Source organism: Oryzias latipes, chromosome 10 (assembly GCF_002234675.1).
Source record: "Oryzias latipes chromosome 10, ASM223467v1".
NCBI lineage: Eukaryota > Metazoa > Chordata > Actinopteri > Beloniformes > Adrianichthyidae > Oryzias > Oryzias latipes.
The window spans coordinates 20,407,611-20,432,712 of record NC_019868.2 but is presented as its reverse complement, the minus strand read 5'-3'; the positions used below and the strand labels follow the sequence as shown (position 1 = coordinate 20,432,712).

Here is a 25,102-nt window from a genome sequence, read left to right as displayed (position 1 = left end):
CTCAAGAATTTTTTAAATATGTAAAAATTACCGGTAAGTATTTTCTGGAATTGAGATGCTGGGTAAGCTTTAGCTTTATAATTAACTGAGCAACGACGCCCCCTGCTGGCTGATCTTGTAAATGACACTAACATCCAGCCTGTTGACAGTGACAGAGGATGCTGCCCAGGAAAACGGTGTCTTTTCCCTCCTTTAGGTCTCCACTGAATTCCCGACAAAGAAATGAACCACAACTGGACCGAACCGAGCAGCCATGTCGGCCTCAGAGCGAAAAAAGCGAGGACAAGCGAGCCAAAAGTAGAAGAAAAAAAGCAAATCCCTCAGCTTTGAAGGTAAAATTAGCAAAAGTTAGTCCAAACTCGCCAGCGATCCCGAAAACATCGAGAAGAAGATTGACCTTGGAGCCTACGACACCCAAGACTAATATTAACCAAGGTAAAAGTAAACAAATAAACAAAAACAGCGCTCTAATTATTTACAAAAGTGTAATTATATTAACGTTTTTTTTTACACAAGCTAAGCTAACGACTTGCTAATTTGTTGAAAGTAAGGTTAGCTTGACATATTTTTTTTCCCTCTTCTTGGTTTACAAACACAATAATTAAATAAAAATGATTAATAACGATGTATGTTGGATTATAGTTCTTAAGGCCTGTACTGGGTAAAGTCTAGTATTCTCCTAGGAAAAGTAATTTAACCAAAAAAAATCCACCTTAAAAGAAATCAAAAGTCTTAATGTGTTAGAGACCCCATTTCAATGAAAATGGTGTTTTTGCTCTTTTAAAAATGTTCTTTGTAGCGTTTTTCTTATGACGTAGGACATATAGAAGAAAATTAAGCTTAATGCATTTCAGAGAATTTCTTCATTCAAATCTTTGTGAAGAGACAAAAAAAACGCAGTTTGAAAGAGATGCAATTTGTGATGTAAAAGCTACACTGGGCGGGCTAAAAGGCTCCATGCTTTACTGTCAATGGCAAGAATCCAAAACATGATCATGTTTTTAGTTTTTTGTTATGATTCCATTTAAAAATGAACCAACTTGAGGCAGAATCAGGGGGGAAAAGTGTTTTTTTCTGTCAATCTGCTCCCCTTTAGTAAATCTGTCCTTGTTCTCTCAGCAGCATTGAATTTGATTTTACAGTTGGTTCAGACTACAGGTGACTGAATGAAAGCGCTCTTCTCATGAGGGCGTTTTTCAGAAAAGAAAAAACACAAACAACTCATTTCTGACTGAAAATCAAACGTTTCATTGGCGGCGTGAAAATGCCAAAAGCAGAGAGCAAAGATTGATTAGAAATCAATACAGGAGAAAAAAACCCCACCAGTTTTTATCAGATGTTTTCATTATTTTGTGACTTCCTCTCTGTTTGAATTGGACTAGGCCTGCACAATAAATCGCAAATGTATTGTTATCGCAATATCAAGCTGTGCAATACGCATATCGTGAAAGTCTGCGAAAATTGCGATAAATGGTAACCTTAAATGTGTTTAAACAATCTTATGGCAGCTTGAAGTAGTTAAGGAATGAAATAAATCTCTTTATGCATTTGACCAATGGGATGGAGCCCTTTAATGTCATTTAGGGTCATTTTGAGTGTAGGTTTTACATGGGTTGTGTTTTGACATACATGACATGTTTTGACAGACGTTGTCAGAGTCCTAATCAGATGGTTGTGAGTGACTTGTATAAAAACAAATGATTATGACTGAGGCGGAGTCACCTGTCAAAGCTTGACAGGTGACTCCGCCCCTCGATGTCCGTTTTCTGCTGGAGGATGTTGCTCCAGGTATGAGAGAGCAGGAAGGCCCCCCCCCCCATCCCGGTTCATGGAAGTGTGGGCTCGCTTTAGGATCTCCACCACCTCCATGATCCATTTGCGGTGTCTGTTGACTCTTATTTCAATTAAACTGTTGCAGTAAAATGGAAATGGTGTTTTTGTATGGTGTCAAAATAGAGCCTAAAGTATTGCGCATCAAAACAGTAAAACCGCGCATCAAAACCCCAAATCTGCGAATCAAAATGCATAAATTGAGAACCAAAACCCACAATTTGCAACCAAAAGCCTTTCCCCAAAGCACAATCCTATTTCTCAGCTGCCGATTTGTTTTCTCGCCATTCTGAAATCCTGTTTTTGAGTTGCAGTTTTATTTTGAAACTGTCTTTTTGAGTTGCGCTTTTATTTTTTGAGTTGTGCTTTTATTTTTTGCGGTTTTGATTCTAAAACCTGTCGACACGTAAAAACAGTGACATGTCAGTCAAGGGGAGGGAAGGCGGGACATCCCTGATATCCAGAAGCTCATTGGCTACCGAATAAGACCGAGTCTTACGTCAACAGACCAGTTTAGAATGTGCCGGTAAGTTTCTCATGTTTTTCATATATTTTACTATATTAAAAGATCAAAATTGTACTTTATTTAACCAGAGGACGCCAGCACATTCAGATGAGGAGCTCCCCCAGTAGCTGCTAGTGAAAAAAGATGTTAGAAAGTTAGATGTTGCATGACAAACTATCAGCATTGTTCTCCTGTGTTAGCATGCTAGCTAGCTCAATGCTAGCGGGGTTTCCAGCTCTTTTCATGACTTTTGTGGATTAAACAAAGTACATTTTTTACCACAGTGTCAGGATCAGTCATGTCAACCTGGGAATAATTGCCCGTGGATTGTCACTATGGTTATTCAAATAGTTTTTTAAGAAGTACATTCATGTGTATATATAAGGTTTTTCAATATTTCCTTAGGGATTACACAGATGGATTGAACAACAAAGCAACATATTGCTGCAAGAAAGTGACACCTTTCCTAGTTTGGGATCAAGTTAATCCCTATTTAAAATAAATAAATAAAAGAAACACAATTTTTATTTGAAGTACCAGAGCAAATTTCCCACAGGTGGGATCAATAAAGTTTTTCTGATTCTGAACTGTATTCCAAAATAATTTTCTCAACCTTAAAGATTGCAGGTTAACAGGAAGTTACCTTTCACAATATGCAGCTACTGAGTAGCAATTAAGGTGTGTGTGTGTGTGTGTGTGTGTGTGTGTATATATATAAATATATACACACACACACACACACACACACTCATTTTAACTGTCTTAAATACATTTTTCTTTGTGTGCAGGATGCTGTGGACATTGGACGACAGACTAACTTAAACCAGGCAGAGCAGGAAACTGTTGGAGTTGTTGTTCCCTCTGTGGCTGTCCTCTCTCCTCTCAGACCTGTTCAACCCTTGTGGGACATCAGAAAACCATGGCCAAGACATTAACATTTATGTACTGATCTATGCATGTCATCACAGCAGGATGTAACAAAAACTAACAATGTGAACAGATCTCATCTGCCTTACAAAATACTGCCCCCCTTAAGAAAATAAATGGCTAATAATCACCACTGGTATTTTGTAAAGCTTCATTTTTTAATGTTTGACCATTAAATGTGTTTTGTACAAAAGACTGATGGTTTTGCAAAGATCTTTGAAACACAGAGTCAAGTGCATTAGGTTCTGTGAAATTCTGAACCACAATTCAGAGAAATTAAAATAACTGTTTTTAAAACTCCTTAAAAGACTTGAGGTGGAAAAGTCACTGTTTTCGTACAGGCACTAAGAAATGGGAAGCAGACAGTGTGGTCGAAATGGACAACTATCTTAAAGGCTTCTCTTTCAGTTGACAGGAGATGTCTGTGAGCCTGCTGGACAGCCTTTGCATCACACTGGGACGTCTTTGGGGCCTGCATCTGGAAAGAAACAAAAACAGCAAAGTTAATTAACCAAAAAAAGAAGAGAAAAATTAAGATTAAATTTTTTTTCATTACCTTAAAGAAGATGTAGACATCCACGTCGTAGCTGCCTCAGTATTCCTGCCTTTTTTGTTATGGTATGCATAACAACGGCCCTTATAGAAAACAACAGACATACAGCAATAGTCAATTTTAAAACCACCACCCAATTAAATATACTAATAATTCTATTGATGTCTAATACTGGAATAATTTTAAGTGGAATAAAACACGTTTTTGCTGGTCTGCTACAATTTACTCTGCTCTGGTTCACTCGAATACCGGACTTCTGCCAGTCTGCATAGTGCAGACGCATACATTTTGAATAATATGGCACAGCAATATTGTTTCTCTGTTCAATAATTCCCTCTGTCTGTAAACCCTGAAAAATATTGAGAAACCTTATAGGTTATAACATATTTGATTAACCCTAGTGACAATTCACGGACAATTATTCCCAGGTTTACATGACCGATCCTGACACTGTGGTAAAAAATGTACTTTGTTTAATCCACAAAAGTCATGAAAAGAGCTGGAAACCCCGCTAGCATTGAGCTAGCTAGCATGCTAACACAGGAGAACAATGCTGATAGTTTGTCATGCAACATCTAACTTTCTAACATCTTTTTTCACTAGCAGCTACTGGGGGAGCTCCTCATCTGAATGTGCTGGCGTCCTCTGGTTAAATAAAGTACAATTTTGATCTTTTAATATAGTAAAAGATATGAAAAACATGAGAAACTTACCGGCACATTCTAAACTGGTCTGTTGACGTAAGACTCGGTCTTATTCGGTAGCCAATGAGCTTCTGGATATCAGGGATGTCCCGCCTTCCCTCCCCTTGACTGACATGTCACTGTTTTTACGTGTCGACAGGTTTTAGAATCAAAACCGCAAAAAATAAAAGCGCAACTCAAAAAATAAAAGCGCAACTCAAAAAGACAGTTTCAAAATAAAACTGCAACTCAAAAACAGGATTTCAGAATGGCGAGAAAACAAATCGGCAGCTGAGAAATAGGATTGTGCTTTGGGGAAAGGCTTTTGGTTGCAAATTGTGGGTTTTGGTTCTCAATTTATGCATTTTGATTCGCAGATTTGGGGTTTTGATGCGCGGTTTTACTGTTTTGATGCGCAATACTTTAGGCTCTATTTTGACACCATATTTTTGGTTGTTTTTCTATTTGTTCATGAGTTTTGTCGTCGTTTGCATTGTTCTGCAAACATCTTTACAGCTTGTATTTAGTTGAACTCTGTGTTAGAGCCAAGAGATGTTAAAGTAAAATAGTTTTGGGTAAATATTTTCTATCATTTGTTATTTTTGTTAAAGAAAGTAAAAGCAGGGAGAAAAAAACTCTATTAAAATGGAATTTGGAATGAAAAAAATCAGAGATGTTATTTTTTGGCCATATTGCCCAGCTCTGTGACACAGGGTATTTTTGATTTTGGCTTTAAACAGCATAACATAAATAAAGAGACCACTGCTGACCACCGAGCTGAGCCGAAGACCTCCTATAAATGATTTAGGACGCATTTTTTTATCTGCAGAAACTTCATCTACATTTTCAGCTTTAAGGAAAAAAAACACATTTTCTTTTGAAAACGTATTAACAGATTCCACATGGTAACATTTGTTGTTTTCATTACGACAAAGATGTGGTAATCATCGTTGTCACTTCCTTTTTTTTTTTTGGACAGGTTCTGGTACCTCTCCTGCTCTCGTCGATAGGGACGTTTTCCTTTTCTCTCCAGCATCCCAGACCAAAACTACAAACGAGAAGGACAAGGTATCAGTAACTGCATTACCCAATTAGATTTATTATTGTTTTTGGTTTAGTTGTATGTCTCAAAGACCGAAATGAAGCATTTGTAATTGTACTAAACTCCAAAATAAACACGAAAACCCAAAGTAATAGAACATTTCCTCAAAAACACGCCAAACATGAGATATCGAACCATGAGTCTCAGTTGTGTTTGCTCATAGATTTGCTATACTGGTATTGATATGTATAAATAATTAAAAAAAAACACTTCCTGTGTAATTTGAATGAAACAGTTTATATTTATCTGACACTACATCATTTTCTTGTTTTTATGGTGAAAAGCCCTTTTAATACGAAGGATTTGTTTTCTTCTTTACCTTTCTTTTCTTGCTGTGGATGGTTAGGCCAGACTGTCGGTTCTCAGGACCATCTCCAGGATGCTGGAGGAGAACCTGCTCATCAGGAGGAGACTTGAAGTCCTCAGCCAGGCCAGATGAGCTTGGTTGCTCATTACAAAAACGGGTTATTCTTACAAAACGTTCTAACCGTTTTAGTTTCAGAAGCACTGACTGCTTTAATCTGCAGGAAAGCTGAGAGGTTCAAAATAGATAAGCATGTTTATTTATTTATTAAGTTTAATATATATTTAATTTTATTTACAAATGTTCAAATATTTAAGCTTAATTGAGGGTGATTGAGTCATTATAATAAGCTTCTGGCGTTACAAGTGTTCAAACATGTTGGAAAGCCGACATGAATGCAGTTTAACACAGTGATATGTCTAAAACATTTGTTCTTTGTGGGTTTTCATTGTAGCTGCAGAATTAAAATCGTTTTTCCATTGCTGAGTAGAATTTAAACATTTCAGCAGTCTGTAAAACGACTCAGTTATAATAAAAGTTATATCAAATAAGAATTTCTCTTTAATTTATATTTCATTTGTTGAGAAAAGTGATCTCAATGCATCCACTAGATAGCGCCAAAGTTATCTCTTACAAGGCAATCGAAGAAAACCAATTAGTTTTATTTTTAGTGATCAGACTAAAAATCCTGCAGAGCTGTGGTTTGCGAGGACTACCAGATTGACAGACTCAACTCCAAAATTTACCGCCCGTCTTCTCGATCAGTGGGATCCTGAACTGGTCCCAAAGCCCCTGATGCATTCAAGGTTTAGACAAACAAAGACATAAACATTACGAAACGAAGACAAATATGTGTTTAGATTCAGTAGAGATATTTTTGGTCAAACATCACATTCAGATGTTGCCTTCTTTGAAGGGCAAAGTCTCAATTTAGCAGCAACAGATCTGACTCAGTTCTGCTTTTCTTGATAAGAAATAATTTACTGTTTTACCACAGGAGATACCAAATTCTGATTAATTACAAACCAGTTAATGTAGTTCTCTTGTTTGCAGCAAGTTTTCAGCAGCCATTTTTGTAACTTGATCTAAAACTATCAGCTTAAATTCAGTTATCTTCTCAGCTCCCTAAAGGCTATAATGTGATGCATATGTCTAATATATATTGGCTAGAATCCACAGATAAAGTTTGCCTACAGTACTACAATAATCTTTTATTTTGTGAGGATTTAAAAAAAAATATTAGATATATAAATAAATTATATCAAATCCTAGTCTAAAATAATAGCTTTCTCTTACAGCTCTGCTCTTGAAAACATGAAACTATCACTGTAATAGTTGATCATCAAGTTAAAAAGTGAAAAATAAATTAACCAGGTAAGGAACACAGCACTTTTTGGAGGGTAAAACATTTGCATTCTTGTTATAATGACAAATAAAAAATAAAAAATTAGGACTCATTGCAGATTTCTGAGCTTTTTAGCATGAAGGTTTGAATTTACACAAACACGTCTGCCTTTAATTGTTGCATTTTTTTTTATTACTAGTGGCTAATCTGGTGCCTTCTAAAGTTTTTTTTTTTTTTCCAAGTGAGGTCACAGCTCCTACCGTTTCTTTAGCATCACAGAGTCTGCTGGTCTGCAGCCTCCACACAGTTGATTGCATTTCTGTCTGAGAGCTGATAAACACAGTTCCGGACAGCACAGCCCAGCCACCCCATAACCAATCTCTGCATGGAAAGACTGCAGGAGCTAGACCACCTTAAGAGTCCTGAAGCAAACAAGGAGCTGTGTACCCTGAACCACATAAACCTATATCACACCAAAACACTCCTTTTTGAAATCGAAACCCATTTTGTACATTTGTTAACCTCGGTTAATGTTTCCTACAGCCTTCGGTTCTTCTCATGAAGGTTCTAAACTAGCCTCAAACAGACAGGAGACACCTCTGTCTCTGTCGACAGAGCACAGACTGGGACAAAATGGCAGCGGGCGCCATACGCCTCGGGAAAGCAGCAATTTTCGATCATTACAGCTATATCCTGCTCAAAAGAACTGGATTCCAAGGACATAATTACTAGGTGTTAATACTTACAATGTAATGACAGTCACCATCATCCATCTTCCAGTCGACTCTCACATCTAAGTATCCAGTTGCTGCACACTGATGCATTTAAACACAGAATGAATTTGAATAATTTTTATTGTTGTTTACTGAGTTTGTAGAGTTTGCAGGTGGGGCTTGGTTTAAGGAGCTGAGTCAGGGCTTATCGTGAGAAGGATGGAGTTAGATCTGATCTACTACCAATAATATTCTGGATAGTTTTGAAACCATCCAGGGGTTTTTGGTCTTAAACCAACCTATCATGCTCATCGTCCTCCTCCACTGGAAATGTGTTAATCCTATCAGCATAAATAGTAGGTGATAAAGCGTCATTTGCTGCTTTTAAGCCAACAGTAATTCATGCCGTGCTGACCCACTGTCTGGAAGCAGGCTGTGGAGAGGGCTCCAAATGCAATCACAAGTTTTCACCCAGATTCTGGACTCAAAGTTTCCCCTTCATCATAGACGAGTAAACACATGCCAAACCGGATGCTATGTAAAGAATGTCTCCCTCTGGAGACTTGATGCAGGACTTTTGCACAGAAGACGTGAAGCATTGAAGCTCTGATATCGGACAGAAGGCCCCCTTCTGTGGCGAACAGTCAAAAGTCTTGTGGAAATGGAGAAAGAAGGCCTGAGAAATCTGCATCGTTTAAACTTAAGATATCCAAGGAAAACCACAACGTGAAAATGTTCTCACCAACTCGTAAGGTGACCAAACAATTTTAAGGAGAATTCTCCCAATTTTTGTGAAAACGTTTACATCTTGAGGTGATCAGAGGAAAACTTTAGTTATAAAACCGCTACTTTAAAATTAACTCTTAAGTCTGTTTTTAAATGAGAAAAATCTTTGGTTTTACTGTAAGTTCTGAATGTTTTATTAGTATTTTTTGTCTATTTTTTATTCTTTTAAAAATAGAACTTTTTTTATTTAAACGAAAAGAAAATATACGTTTCAATAACAGGTTGAATTAGTAATTACAATTATATTTAGGAAAAGAAAGTGATTTCAAATAAATGTTAAGAAAAGCAGAACATTTAGTTTTCTTGTTTTACATACAAGAATAATAGTTTTTATTTAATTCTATTTAGTTAACTGATTGAATAATTTACCAATGTTTGATATGTCAAAGTCACGAGTTTAGTGGGGATTTTTTTCTCCCGTGTTAACCACAAGACACATCAGGCAGTGTGCTCTTTGAAGGAGTACAAAACGAACCGCAAGCCCCGCACGCCATTCACCACGATGCAGATCCTCGCCCTGGAGAGGACGTTTATTTAGAGGCAGTACCTGTCCTTCGTGGAGAGGGCTGAGTTCTCATCCTCTCTCTTTCACTGTCCGAGACCCATGTCAAGATCTGGTTTTCAGAACTGACGAGCTAAAGCCAAGAGGCCTCAGGAAGCAAAGCAGGACAAATTCCAGTACCATTCTGTACTCTGGCTTTTCCTGCATAGCTGTCCCCTGTATTGCGAGCCAGCAGGGTGGCTCAGCAGGGATCTGCAGACTGTACCGCTCATACAAAGGCAAGCAGAGCTTTCCAGCTGCACATGTGGTCATGCAAGCTTCACCCGCAAACTATGAGGTGACTCATCAACAAATCCAAGCTGGGAAATGTCACCTTTCTCACGTGAAATCTGTTGTAGAAAGATACCGTTCTGCTCTGTCATGCCTTGAATGACTAAAGATAATTTTTTTAATGTTGCAAGTCCAAACGAGAGACTTAAGATAAAGCTTATAACCAACTCTTGTTAGACAATGATTCAACATGTATCTCGCTGGTTTGCAGTAAACAAAGATAAGTGAATTCTTTGGGTTCTATTTCTATGATATCCTTGAACTAAATACGTATACTTTACGGATTCGTTATGAATCATAAAGTAAAATATGATTTGATTCTGTTTAAAGCAGACTTCGGGTTATTGGAATGTAATATGAGCTTTGGCTCTAGTTGTGCAGCAACACACAAACCCATTCGTGTTTCTGTCCTAAAGGCTCCATAACTCATTTGTTAGTGGAGCCAAACCACCTGCTGACAAGTCCAGAACTCTTAAACAGAATCAATCAAACATAATTTTTTGATTGAACAATTCAAGTGAGTGGGTGGTTGTCTGTGTTTGTGTGGCCCTTCCACGGCCTTCTGAACAGTTTAGGGTGTATCATTCCTTCACTCATAGGAACAGAATTTCAATAAACTTGTATTCATTATTGGTTTAATCAGATTTAAATGTTGTCTTTTGTCAGCAAGAGTTGTGGATTGTCAAAAATGACATGTGCTTCCCCTCCTGTTATGTTCAAGTACGTACCTGTGACAGGAAGTGGCGTGCTTTCCAACATCTCCCAGCAGGGGTCACCGGTGAATACATATGTGTTATCACCCAAATTACTTTTAAAACCATTTCAATCTATTGTTTGTAGCCAGCCAAGTGTAATTCCAATAACTACAATTTACTTTAGTGATTCATAGTTGATGCTGGGAGAATATTGGTGACTTTGGCAAATATTCCTTGGTGATAGAGGACTGCAGTTTAGAAGAGATTTATGTTAACTAGTGTTTATACAAGTAAAAACACAGCTTTATTTTTGGATTTCACTGAACAGTTTGTAAAATATTTTCTCATTCACACGTATTCATGTTGAAATGTCCAAATGCAAACTTGGTCAGAGTTTTTTGCATAAGGACGATTTTACTTTGCTGGGAGCACCTAATACTGGAGTCAATGTCGGGTTGGAACGGCAGTAAAATAGCAGCACTTTTTTTTGGACTGGAAGTTTCACAGGTCCAGCTGTCAGAATGGAAAACAAACTGACAAATACGTGACTGAATTACTCCCAGCAAACTTTAACGCCTGGCCATTCCCCAGAAGATGGACTATAAGATCATTTGTAAGGTCCTCAGTATCCACCTGAGTAAGTACGGCAGCAGCCCAAACACACACAAAGACACATGCTGCAAAAGTCAGAGCAGCCTTCACTAAAAAGAAGAAAGGAAGCCACTAAAGGGTCATCTTACAACAAAGAAAGAACCATCATCTCAAGACATTTGGTTTCTGTTACCATCTCAGATGTTTCTACACAGTCAAGCAAAGAGATACTGACTAAGCTAGAGGTAGCTTGACTAACCATCACAGGCCTCAGCAGCTAAAGAAGTGAGGAGCAGTCTGAAGAATGCCTTTTTGAAGACAGGAAAAATATTCTTGGCGAAAATACCCTGCAACTATAATTTAGATTCACCACAGATTAACTGCAACACTACTCTCAAGTGTACAGAGTGTGATAAACACCTGGGTACTCGTCATTCTGGTCCACTGCAAAACTCATGTCAGCTACTGCAAACCTCTTTCACAAGAGCATAGCAGGGAGGAAATACCAGATGTAGATTTTTGTGGAAATGAGTTCTTTGGTAAAAAAAAAAAAACGCTAGAAGATTTTGCTTGTCAAGGGTTTCCCTGATGGTCAGAAACAAGGCAGTGATTGGAGCAGCCTTTTCTATATGCTCACTAAAACGTGCTAGAGATGCAGAAACACCGGGCCACAGAGCCCGTGCTTACATTCTAGTCTTTAGATGGAAAAGTAAGCTTTCTGATTCCTACATTGATTGAATGCAATGAAATTCCCCTTTGTCGCTTGCCCCTGAAGTCTGTGGCTGCAGAAATATAACTGATATAACAGATGAAAAACATTAGTTTGTTCATTCAGCAAAGTCCGGAAAAAGAAGAATGGCCAACACAGTATCCCATTTAAAACACGACGAAGGATGGGTGTTGAAGGTGTTGAAATGTGATCTCAATTTCTGTTTTACATTTATGTGTGCATTTTATTTTGAATTTTTTTTTTATGATTTCCTGTTTGTGTCTTATCCAGGTGTGATGGGTTTATTGATGTGGGTGTGTCTGAATAAATGTGGCGAATGCTCTCAGCTGGTATGTGGTTGAGAGTGGAGTCGGAGAAAAAGGAATAGTTTGCGAGAGTGATTCATTTTTTTTTTGAGAAATTAATTGTGGTGCATTTTGACACAGTAGCACAGGTAACACGCAACAGTGTTGTGCAGTTACCACTATGCCAAAAGTAGGAATGCTCTTGTTAATACTCATTAACCTGAAAAAATCAGTGTCACGAGAACTCAAATTGATGCTGTTATGTTCTAACTCCATGTCGCCAACAGTGTTTTCTGAACATCTTCCAATTCTCTAATTCCGTTATTTATTTATTTGGAATGGACTCTGAACTTAATGCTTTAAAGAAAGTAAGTTTGTCTCTGAACATGTTGACGCAGTAATCTACCAGACTGTTCATCGTTTTGTGAGTTGCTGCTTTTATAGTCCCTCTCCCAGACGTCAACACTAAGAAATCATGCAAACACTCCGTGATTGCGCATAAAGGGCATTATATGGTTTCTGTAAGTCCCAAGAAAGCTTGTTACCATTAGCAAATATTTTACGGTCCATTTCCTCCTCTTTATTTTGAAATTAAACACTACATTTAGCTGATAGCGAGGTCCTTAATGGCTTTGAGAGCCCAATAACTGGAGTCTCAGTTTCAGATGTTTTCATTGAGGAAGACAAATCAGCTAGAAATCCCTAAAAGACAAATACAAACCTTCAATACATTTTCCTTCAGTGTTGCAGCCTCAATGACTAACAAGTGTTTGCATTACACAGCTTTCACAATGTACTGAATGTACGTGGGAACATGATTAAAAGCATCTCATTACATCGGTTGAATGAACAAATCCAAGAGACTATAAGCACAATACAGACAGAAGCTGCTCTAGTTTGTAAATTTGTTACTGTGGCTAATAGCAAATAGGAAACTCATTTAAGTTCTTGAATCTTTTAAATGTACAAATATGCAACTTTTATAAGTTTTTGGTCACTTAATTTTCTTTTTTTTTTTAAGGAAACACAGAGGAATGTCATCTCTGAGGCCTAAAGAATGCTTTAAATTTATTATTCCCTCCCAGCTTTATCTATAGCAGTCATTGCCTGTATCTGGAAACAGCTTTTGGCTGCAATAATTATTCTTCCACTCCACTCAGGCTGACGTTTCTTTTGAAATTGCATTTAATCGTGAAGAGGATGGAAAATACCCTGGTCTCCTATTTATGTGCAAACAAGCTATCTTGAATTTAGTAATGAGAATTTATGATTTTTGCTGAGTCACACCTTACTGTGTTTTCAAAGATAACATTTGTAATCTAAATTGAGGAGCAGGGAAATAAAAAATAAACAGCTGAAAAAGTATAATTACCAATAGATAGCTGTTTGTATGTTGTCATTCAATTTTTTCATAAGACCTGTATGGCCAGTTTCTAAAATAATTTTTCCGATACCAAAACAAATTCCAAGACCAACAATTTGTGCAGTTATACCCACAATCCACTAGGTGTAGCAGCTTCCTATGGATTCACGGCGTTGACTTTCACAGCTATGCTGATGATACACAGCTTTACATCGCCGTATCTCCTGATGACCTTGAACCTGTCAACACTCTTTTAAACTGCATTTTAGATATAAAGTTGTGGATGGCAGAAAACTTTTTACAGCTCAACCAGGACAAAACTGAAGTATTAATCATCGGTCCTGAAGACAAGAGAGAGATGATTTTACCACATCTTCATAATTTTAAACCTTCTCAATGTGTGAGAAACCTGGGCGTACTTTTTGACTCTGAGCTAAATTTTATCCCACACATTAAAAATGTCGTTAAGACAGGATTTTATCATCTTAAAAACATTGCCAGAGTCCGCCCGTTCCTCTCTCTTGCCAGCACAGAAGTGCTAATGCATGCTTTTATTTTCAGTCGTTTAGATTACTGTAATGCCCTGCTCTCTGGTTTACCCAAAAAGTCTATTTCAAATCTACAGCTATTGCAGAACTCAGCAGCACGAGTTCTGACGAGAACCAGAGGGCGGGAACACATTACACCGATTTTAAAATCGCTGCATTGGCTCCCTGTGCGTTTTAGGATTGATTTTAAAATTCTTTTAATGGTTTATAAGTGTTTTTATGGTCTTGGGCCTTCTTATTTGAATGATATTCTTTTAAAATATGAGCCCTCGCGGACCCTGAGGTCCTCCGGTGCTGGCCTCTTAGTTGTTCCCAAGGTGAGGACCAAAACTTATGGTGAGGCTTCGTTCTGCCATTACGGTCCTCGCCTGTGGAACGGCCTGCCAGAGGGCCTCAGGGCCGCAGAGACTGTAGAGGTTTTTAAGAAGAGGCTCAAGACCCACCTTTATAATTTAGCTTTCAGTTGATTTTAACTGCTAAATTATTCTATTAGTTTTAATATAGGCTATATTCTATACTATACTTCATTTCATTTTATGCATCTTATTCTCAGTTTTTTTATTTTATTTTATTTATTTATTTATTTATTTATTTATTTTTTAATAAATCTTATAATTTTAGTATCTTATTGTGATTTTAGCCCCAGTGTTTCTTGTGGGAGTCTTTTCTGCCAGGGTTGCCGGCTTGCCCGGTGGCTGTTGTTGGAGTTCTTGCCCTTGCTGGGGCGGCTGGGGTTTAATTTTGCAGCCTCACGGCTGTGAAGTGGACCCTGGTGTTGTCCCGGTCTGGGTTGGCGCTGTGGCCATGCTCCCGTGGGCGGGCTGGCTCCTGGTATGAGGAGATTCCCAAATGCCGTTTCCTCACAGCAGAGCCAAGCCTTGTTTGTTTGTTTGTTTGCTTGCTTTTTTATTTATTTATTCATTTATTTATTTATTCATTTATTTATTTATTTATTTATTTATTTATTTTAACTTGTATTGGTAGTCAACATTCATTGTCGTGGGTCATGTGCTTTAATGGAGAGGAGTGGGAAGGGTGTAGGGTGGGTTGGGGTTTTTACTGTAATGTTGTGTGTTTTTTGTTTTTAATGTTAAAGCGCTTCGAGCTGCACGAAATGCATGATAAGCGCTATTTTATAAATAAAGTTTGATTGATTGATTGATGGATTGCTGTACTGCTGCACAGTCATTCACTTTTTCATATTTAAAAAAAAAAAAGAAATTGTCGCAATACTTTCGGCAAGAAAATAGTACAGATAAAGCCAACATATCTGCTAGTTTGGACTTCAAGGCTGTTAGATAATGTCTGTTTAAATTGTCATGAGTAACCTGTGAATTAAAGATGACACTCTTGATGTTGTTTTGCGGCGCCAGTGGTACATGGGAGGAGGTTTGGGATTTGGGGGATTTCTAATGTTCAGTGTTGCAGGAAAAGAAGCTGTTAGATTTTTATGCATGCATCATTGAAAGGATGCTTCAAATTTGCTCCTAAAGGGCTGAATATATGAAAGGACTGCATGTCGTTTTAAAAAAAAAAAGTGTTTAAGAAAGAAAACAAACAGTTTTGTAGTTTTAAAGTTGCATGTACTTTGCTTATCAGAGTTGAAAGCAAAGAAATGCAGACTGGGATTCCTCCCTGCTTGTCTCATCTCCTGTCCCAGTCTGTGAGGTAGAAAAACGAGATACTCTGAAACATTTCTGCATCCAACTGCTTCCAGATAAGCTAAAATTCCTTATAACACATGTGTCAAACTCAAGGCCCACGGGCCAAATGTGGCCCGCCACAGTTAATAAAAGCATAAAAGTTTTTAATTTCTTAAAATAAAAAATAAAAATTGACGTGTATTTATTAATATTTAGGGGGAATTGGACTTGAAATATCAGATTGGGCAACTATACATTGGGACTCAAACACTGTCCGTATAACCTAACCTGACAGAATCCAATTTAAAAGGATTTATGCTAGAGTAACAAGCAAACATGTTTTCTATGCAACTGTAATTGTCACTTTAAAAAGTAATAGTAAATAAATAATGAGTTATTTACCATTAAGGAGTTACACTTATTTTTCAGTACATTTAGTTTCATGTATAAGTTATGACTGGCCCTTTGAGGACAACCACTATGCTGATGTGGCCCTCGGTGAAAATAAGTTTGACACCCCTGCCCTATGCGGTTCAATGCACACCACACAAAAAAAAAAGAACAATTCAAGCATTGCTTCCCCCAAGGAGGTAGCAGTGTGAGATAAAGGATGAGGAAGACTAGGTTTTTCTTAAACAATAGCACCTCAGCTGTAAAGCTGCAAGTAGCTTTAACTGCTACTGTGATAGGAAACATTTGTTATTTTTGACAACTTTAGTCTAAAATTCATTTTTTTCCTCTTGGTGATTCTGTTGCTAACAAGTATTATGTCATTTCTTTTCTGTTAGTTTCTGTTTACTCTTTTTTTATTGAGCACTCAGGGACAATGACCTATTGTTCATAGTGCTGTAAGTATAAAGAAATATCTGCTTTCATCTTGTCTTCAAAGCTGACAGGCAGGTGTATTTCCCCAGAAACAAACGCAGCTCTGTTCTCTGGTTTCTATGCATTTTTCTTTGGTTCTTTATCCCCTAATTCCTGTTCATCCCAGCTGGTTTTATCTTAATTTCACAAATTATTAGTAGGATTTTCAGGTGTAAAAAAACATAGAAAAAGATTTTATTTCTTTTATTATAATTACCGGTACACATAGAACTTTAATTTCTTGTCTATTATAGCGGAAGATTAGAAACCTGAAAGAAGATAATATTTCACTACAATTACTTTAACAATTTTACAGAAATCTGGAAATAAAAGCTTGACGTTTCATAAAATCCATTCTCAAATATATTCACACACATGGACATACTTTGTGTTATCCTCCTTTGTCTTTTGTCTTTTTTTGTCTTTCAGTCGGTTTTCAAGAGACATTTCCCTCAAGCCTGTGGGCCAAACAACGTGACCTATTTAAACATAAAAAGACACACCTAAAAGCTTTGGCTTAGAGGTTGGGTGAATGAAAGCTTCTCTTGGGTTACAGCTTTTTCCCTTTCATAATGACAATCTGTGGCTCTGAACGCTTCAACCTGAGGATGTTGGAGAGAAATGACTTTTTTTTTATGTCTAAAGTTTAAAACTAGTCCATTCTCACTTCTTTTGTTGTTGTTGTCTCTCCACATTTTCTTTTTTCCCCCCTATTTCTCCTGGGAACATCACTTGCTGTACAAAGCAACAGTCTGGTGCTGTTTTCCACTGACATGCACGGAAGCTCCGGCGCTCCTTTGAGGCGGAGGAGCACATCTCAGTCCTGTTGTTATTTAAACTAAAGAGCATCAAATTATGTTGTTTTAATTTTATTTTATTCCAGTTTGTAACAATGTACTCTGGGCTTGCCTTGATCGGCTTAAATCCTACAATCCTACAAACTAACTCTTTAGCTCAAACACATCAGTGTCAGCTGAGTTAGCTCCTGGCAGTGACATCCATACATTGTACTCTGGCAGGGTAATACCCCATGTCCTATCCTTTTCAGAGCAGTGCATCTTTAGGCCTCTCCACTGTGTGCATTTCTTCACAGGTCTGCGCGGTCTACTGAGATCCAATGACTCAATTATCTTCCCCGCGGCTTCCCCCCCCCCCCCCCCCTCCACTAAAAGAGCCAGATCGCTCGACTCTTTCTGGTATTTTAATAACACACTTGCTGACGCGAGATATTATGTGTGTTTGGATACACACCAGCCGATCTGAAAAATAACTCATTTTTGTTTGTATGCGATGACATTTCTGTTTTTATTAGGGGTCATAACTTTCAATCAAACTCATAACTGGGTTTATCTGTAAAGTTTGTTGTTATTCTTTTAACGAAAGCTACAGAAATGGTATAGATAGCAGCCTATAAAAGGGGCATATAAAAAGTAAACATTGATTAAAATTGATTTATTTTCTAAAAACAATACTTGAAAAATGTCTTTTTTCCAGATTGTCTGGAGGAAAGAAATAATTTATTGCACTTATCACAATAGCAAACTTTATAGACATATAAGCATCTGTACAGGATACTTAGCGTTTTTTTCCTCCTTGTATTCTAATGAAACATGTAGAGCGGTTAAATATGAAGAAAATCTTTCCTTCAATGGTCAGTCATGTGAGGCATGTAATGCATCCCATCATGCTTTGTGCCTGTGATGTGTCAAATATTGAACTTCTAATGAACAGTGGGAGGTCGGGGCAAAAAGCACACTTCCATTTAGAAAAATTAAAGAAGATTAATATGGTCCTCGGAAAAACCTCCCAGGTTGACTTCCTGTCAGACCTTCCGTCTCCCCACGGCTCAGAAAAAGGTGACATTATTTCCAAAGGCCAATGAGAATTGTAATGTTTTTGACAACCAATTGAAACATGACTCAAGATGACTGCTTATCAAATTTGAAGGATTGTTGTGGTACATTATATTTGAGTTGAAAATAATAATAGTGACCTTCTTTTTAACTAAATATACATTTTGTATTGAAAAAGTATTTTACCTCAAAACACTGGTTTCCAATTTAGCAGCCTGACTTGAGTTAATTGTTTTAGCAGTTCACTTTTTGGTCAAATGATTTCTATTTTGGTCATTTGAAAGGATGATAAGTTTCCAAACACTAAAAAGAAAAGCAGATCTACCCTGCTCTACTAGGATGTAGATTCATAAGCTTCATTATTTCCTTGCATAAATAATTATTACTTGTGTCACTGGAATTTCATACATGTTCACAAAACTGTGGCAGATTGTCGTTGAGTTAATCTAGGTGGAAAATGTTTGCAGGTTGGTCTATTTTCTTGCAATTTTATGCCACCAACTAGTCACAAGCTAGCATAGCTTATGCCTTAGTCACAACTGCGCTTATTGGAAGATGCAGGCTGTCAGTTAGCCCTATTTTATTTTCTTGCAGGCGACAGGTCATAAACACTTAACACTTAAGGGTATGTACGGATTTTTCACTTTTTCAATGCCCTTGAACCCTGAACACTGTGCATGGGGCCTGGTTGTAGTGTTCAAGTGATAAGTACAAGCCCCTTGCTTGTTGCGTACGTGCAGGAAGTTAGAAAATCAGAGCGTAGTTTGTGTCAGCATCCTACAAGCATCTTATGGGCACCTATGCATCCATCACTTGCAGACTCCGTGGGTGCAGCATTTGTGGGTAAGGAGCTAGTACGCGCACCTTACTAGAGGCAAGAGTTCAGCATAAGGACACTGTACGACAGCATCACCTGTATGTCAAAAGTGCATGTACCCTACATTATCCTTACAATACTTCACAACAATCGTAAGTCCCTCTACCTTAAGGTGGCCGGATGAACCTCGAGGGAACTACAAGACACACATGCGCTCACGTGTCTACAACCCTCCATGGGCCCGGATAACCCAAAAACTAGTCATTTTTAAGATACGAGAGTTTAGATGGAAAAAAGTAAATGTTGCTAGAAAAGTAATGAGGTTTTTGGAAACACACAGTACACAGCTACTCCTCTTTGGAATGATAGTGAAGAAATTTGAACTCTTGCAAACTCTTTTGTACCAGACTGGTACAAAAGTAGAGACCAAAAATGCTGTAACATGACACAACAATGCATCTGGGGAGAGACATTTGTCCCCGAATGAATACATTATGGTGGCTGATGGTAAAAAGTTCAGCATAGAAAATATGGAGCAGCTGCTTGCAAAATTGTACACAGTGGGGTCTTACATGCTGAAGTGTATTTCTAACCATATTACGTTATGTTTTTTTTTTAATGGAGCAACTGTTTGAAAGTTCAGTAAATTGACATCTGCATCGTAACGTGTGTCTGTTTTGCTCTTTAGCCACCAAGAAGAGTCGTCCAGGGACAAAATGCAATTTTTATTTTTACTCTCTCATTTAATTCATGTCAGGGAAAGTAGGAGGAATACCTGTTCTAAGCGTTTGAGTGTTAGGCTGACGATAACAGTAATTTGAAACTGCTAATGTGTTTTTTGGAGTCTCACATGAAAGGCTTAAGCCCCGTGATCTCCCCTGTGTGCATCATGTGTGCGAGAGCTCATTTGTGCAAGTTCCTGTGGTCCCAGCTGAACTTTCTAGAGAAGAGGCTTCTGCTGTGGTCCTGTTTGACAGGTTCCTCCAAAAATAGACCAAATCATATTCATTGTGAACTTTCTTAGCCCATCCTCATCATTTTTCATCTGCTTTTTGCACATCTCACATAGATTGATAAAAACTAAGAATAACCCAGTTTTGCCAAAACCATTGTTTTCATTAAACACAAACCACTTTACTTCTCAAAAATATCTAAAGGTGCTAATACACTTAAGTTCCCATGAATTCTTATTATCGTGGCAGCACATACGGCCAAAACAAGCGTTTCCTTGCGTTCCTGCCAGCAGATAGAAGCATGCAGCAGCTTCAAAGTCTCATTTCTTTTGGTCACAGTCTGCTCAGTTTGTCTGTAAAGTCAAGCAGACTTTTTCTCCATCCCATCATCCTTATCTCCCTCCCCACTCTTGTCTCATGTTCTTTCTGTCTCTGCTGGGGATGTTTGTTCAGCTTGTCACTGTCTCGAGTGGTCCTCTGCGCTGGCCTCCTGCTCCGTTAATCCTATTTTCCAATGTGCAGAGAGAAACATAAGAAAGAAATCAGCCGTTTACACCTTTCTTTCTGCCATCAGTTGGTGTAGCTTTTTTGTAACCTCAGCATTCTTTATTTTCAGCTGAATATATAATTAATCTGTGATTCTGGGTCAACCAATGATTAATTTTTTTGTTTAATTTTTTGTCGAGAGCAAAGTTTTTCTTAGATATAGAAGATTACAACATTATTTATATTAAATATAATTTACCTTTGTAAGGAATCCAATTAAATTAACTCAAAGAAAACCAGGACATAATTTAGTTTTTACAGTTTTTATATATTTTGACTTTTACATTGTACTTTAGTGCATTGTAAATGCATCTTTTAAATGTAGAAGTGATCATTTTTAGCCCATTTTCAATAGAATTGACCCTGCTGAATTATTCAAAGGATTAACTTTGATTGTTTATTGTTTGCTAAAGTCATACATTACTAAACTTTAGCCTAATGCTCCTAGTTTTGTGGGTAATTTGGTGCATGTGAAGCAAAGGGAGACCAGCTCCCACCTCCAGCTTGACAGTCGGAGCACACTGTGCGTTGACTCTCAAGACAGCAGGTGACAAGATGGGCTGCTTCAGTTTACACTACAAGAAAAGTAAGGGCTTTTGAAATTGAAAGTAGATTTGCTCAAACAGAACTTTACCCTACCACATATTTCCAGACCAACTGAAAACTACATTTTGATAGAATCACACAGAGAGGTCTAATCGGTTTGTTTTGTTCGTTTAGGGATGCCAAAAAATTGGCCAGATTTATCTTTTTTGCTCCTCAGACCCATCATGCATGTTACGTGAATACACTACAAACTACTCTACAAGACTGTTATTTCAATGCAAATAATTTAAATTTGACTGAAAATAACTGTCTAGTAGAAGGAATAAAGATTTTTCTTGGAGTGACACGGGGCAACTTTAAGCTTCATCTTGAAGTTTTAGAGACAGAGATGGTGTCGACCTTCCAAGCTGATGGAATGGGGAATTGGTTCCACTAGAGAGCAGCCTGATAGCCGAAGGTTCCTAATTCTACTTTGGACAACATAGAAACAACCAGAAAAAGTCAAAAAGTATTGGGTTCTTTTTGGAGAAAATGGCACTGTGAGGTTTTATAGACATGATGGGCTATTTATGGTTTTATATATAGCTTTTATGTCAGTAAATAAAATAAGAAGTTGGTTTTACTGTCCTATAAAAAAAAGGATAAGTAAAGAAAACATTTTTTTTATTCTCATAAAATTTCAGGCCACAGTATTTCCAATCAGCTTTTTTTTTTTTACAAAAAAAATGCAAAAGGCTTTTTGTGATAACTTTAAACTGAAATTAAACAAGACAAAGATAAAAGTAGGGCGTGACATCATGTTTAAATGGATGATATTTTATTTCTAATCACATGACGACACAAAACACTCCATTGTGTAATTGTTTTGTTCAAAAATTGAGCTATGATGCTCAATGATGATGCAAAAGAACACATTCCCAGTGATGTATTTGTGAGTTTTATTCAAATATTTTAGTAAATTTTAAGGAGTAGTTGTAACACAAGTGCTGCCAGAACCATAAACTATAACAGTTCAACGTTTTCAAAGAGCATAAACGCTGCCCAGACAAGCTTCAGCACGCATAATCGTCATTTCAAGTTCTCACACAGTCAGCACTGTTTACTGGCTCGCTCAGGCCAGGCAAACAGCAGCCGACGTCTATTTTAAGCCCATGTTTAGGGAACAACTATCTCCTAGTTTTCTTGCATCTGTTTCTCTGTCAGTTCCTGCTGATGATGTTGTCCTCCTAAAGAGACTGGGCTAGCTGATAAGCATTAGCATCATCCCAATTCACCTAAGGGGCATCCTACCAGCACGAACATCAACACTGGCATCATTAATTGCACGCTCTCCACTGTGAGCCGTCTCTGCCAGAAAGCACGTCTCTTCAGCTAAACAGGGAGCCCGACTGCATCAGGCATCGCCCCCATTGAAGACGCTGTTCAACCTTTGATCTAATTTGCAACTGGCTGATTATAGATTCACCTTCGTGTTTTATTGCTTTTTAACAAGGTCTGGTCATGTTTAGTATTTAAAATATGGGTGAAAAGACCTTCATAAAAAGAACGACGGTCCTTTCGTTACAGTGCAAACCTAGATGAGTAAGAATTGAATTGTTTTATCTCATTGGGGAAAATTTTCAAACTGTAGTGTCACATGAGTCTTGGTTATAATGTGAGTCAGCAGAAGGTTTCACAGATTACAGTGTAACTCTGTGATTCAGCATTTCACATCCAACACAACAAACAATCCTTATATAAAAGCAGTTGGATGGGTTTTGCCTGCAGTAGTCTCTAAAAGTCAGTTATTCATTGGATTCCCTTCTTTTCATAGGGCTGAAACATTATTTGTACATGGGAACTGGACTGAGTCACCCCTTCCTCCTCATATTCCAAACTGGAAGTAGCTGCTGGTTCCAAGAAGCCGAAATCCTATAGACTTCTATCGAGAAATAAACAGCTATTACTCAGTCATTATTTTTGTCAGAGTATGCATTCTTGCTCTAATACCTTTTCAAATGTTTTCTTGCTAAAATCATTTATTTTTTTCACGATATTTTTTTTCAAGTTATTAACTAGCCAATCAGATGCCTCAATAAAAAGTATGTGGTACCCGCTGGTCCCCATGTCAAACGTTTGATTGACAGATTCTCCCAAGACCGCTTTCAGGTGGTAGGGCTGTGGCCTTCAAACAAACTCACTCCTGATTGGTGAGAGTGGTTTCCATCCAAATGTTGCCTTAGACCGACTTGGATCAAGCACTGCTCACAGATGATATCTGATTCCAACATGGCAGCGTCCATACAAAAAAAGGCAACTGAATTGACTTGATTTTGTTAGAGCCAGAAGGATGCCATTATCTAAGAGTCACTTGGTCCAGTTTTTTATACAGTCAATGGGTTGCACCTGGATGTCATTGCATAGAAATGCACTTAGAAGTGACATCATTAAACACAACTACTCTCAAGTTTTGTTATCAGCAAAAGGCTGATCCTGAATCACAAATGCTTGGATGGATGGATAATAATTGGATAATAATGGATAATAATGGATAATAATTACAGTGAATATTTTAAACAAGAAAAAGATTGAAAAAAATCTATTCATTTACCTAAATTTAATTGAAATACAATTCTATTGCAAATTGCAAATTCTATTTTCAAGACTTTGCATTACTATTTTTTTCGATGTAGTATGTTTCCATTTTTTTTTTAAACTGAAAACAAGATGTTTTTCTAGTTGATGTAACTTTAAGGCTTTTTAAAGAATGAAACAATCCCATTATCCTTTTCTGCTCTGCCAAGAGCCAGAACCACTGAGGGCAGCCAGCTAGCCTTTACTCCCACACAATTCATTTACATTGCCGGCAGTGCTTTAGCTCTAACGCTGGGTCGCAGAAGGCTGGCCTCTTGGTTTAATTCACAGCAATGTTATCAAAGAAACACTGGAGAACAGCAATTTGTAGGCATATCACTGTCAGTTCTGAAGAAATGTGTTTAAAAAAACACAAAAAATTGTCCTCCATTCTGAAAGGAAATGTTATCATGTTAAGGACAGCTGGCAGGAAAAGATGCAATTACATATCACAAAGTAAATACATCACATTTTACACTATTATCACTTTCTTTTCCAATAAATTCATATCTAGAATATGATTTAAAAAAATCATATTTCGTATTTCATCCTCATTTGTATCTTTATTTTTATGAATCACATACATAAGTAATTTTTAACTGCTGCTGCAAATACCAGACTCTTTTCAACCTGCTCTCAGCATGTTTAACCACTTAAAACTGATTTCTTCAATCTCAAATTTCCTACAAAAAAAAGTTGATTAACATCATAATATTAAACTGCTTACACCTATTTTTCCCTTTCATTATTTTGCTTTGGTTTGGTACAGGAAAGTTGACCTAGCTAACAGTTTTCCTCTCTATGCCAGCCTAATTTTGTATTGGCATTCACTTGCAAAGAACCTGTTATATTATGACATGAGTGTCTTCCCTTTTTGTCACAAGGTAAACATTACAGGCATCACCATCATAACTGTCTGTTAATTATTATCCATTGACACTATATTTGAGAAGAAAAGAGGAATTCACTTTCAAAAGACAATAACACCATAATGCTACTGTAAAGCAGAAGCAAAATATAAACACTGCTGCAATATTTTGTTTTTCCTAATAATTTTAATACATATTATTTTAATATTGGCACTAATACCTATATATTTACAACATTAAAAATGTTAAGGCAACTTTGGATCCAGAGTTGGATTAAAATAACAGGCGTGGCAGAGGTGGCCTGTTGTTGGATAAAGGAGTCAGGAAAGAGGTTAATCGAGGTGATTTTTTTTTTGTTTGTTTGTTTTATTACATTTGATTTAGTAAATTAACTAAAATGTAACCAAACAGACATACGTCAGTAAAAACTATATTTGACTAAGAAGCAGTTGAAACCATGAACAATTGACTGAGATTGTAGAAAAACTGAAAACAGGTGAGAGCACGAGGAAGCATGAACAGGAAACCCAAAAACTTCACACAAAACCATTGTAACCAATTAAGACCTGAGTTAATATTTGAGCTAAACCTCTAAACATGTAGCCAT

General features: G+C 37.4%; 1 protein-coding gene and 1 long non-coding RNA gene across 2 annotated transcripts; one reads left to right on the top strand and one right to left on the bottom strand.

Moving 5' to 3' along the window:
* The first annotated feature begins 103 nt into the window (after positions 1 to 103).
* Positions 104 to 6,458, top strand: LOC111948027. The gene is made up of 3 exons (XM_023959317.1): positions 104 to 435; positions 5,478 to 5,566; positions 5,947 to 6,458. The coding sequence occupies exons 1-3, from the start codon at positions 159 to 161 to the stop codon at positions 6,037 to 6,039; spliced, it is 459 nt and encodes a 152-aa protein (XP_023815085.1). The 5' UTR covers positions 104 to 158; the 3' UTR covers positions 6,040 to 6,458.
* Positions 3,402 to 4,577, bottom strand: LOC111948028. The gene is made up of 3 exons (XR_002874015.1): positions 4,529 to 4,577; positions 3,819 to 3,898; positions 3,402 to 3,740 (listed from the first exon to the last, which is right to left on the bottom strand). It is a non-coding gene; the product is annotated as an uncharacterized LOC111948028 (long non-coding RNA).
* Positions 6,459 to 25,102: the final 18,644 nt, after the last annotated feature.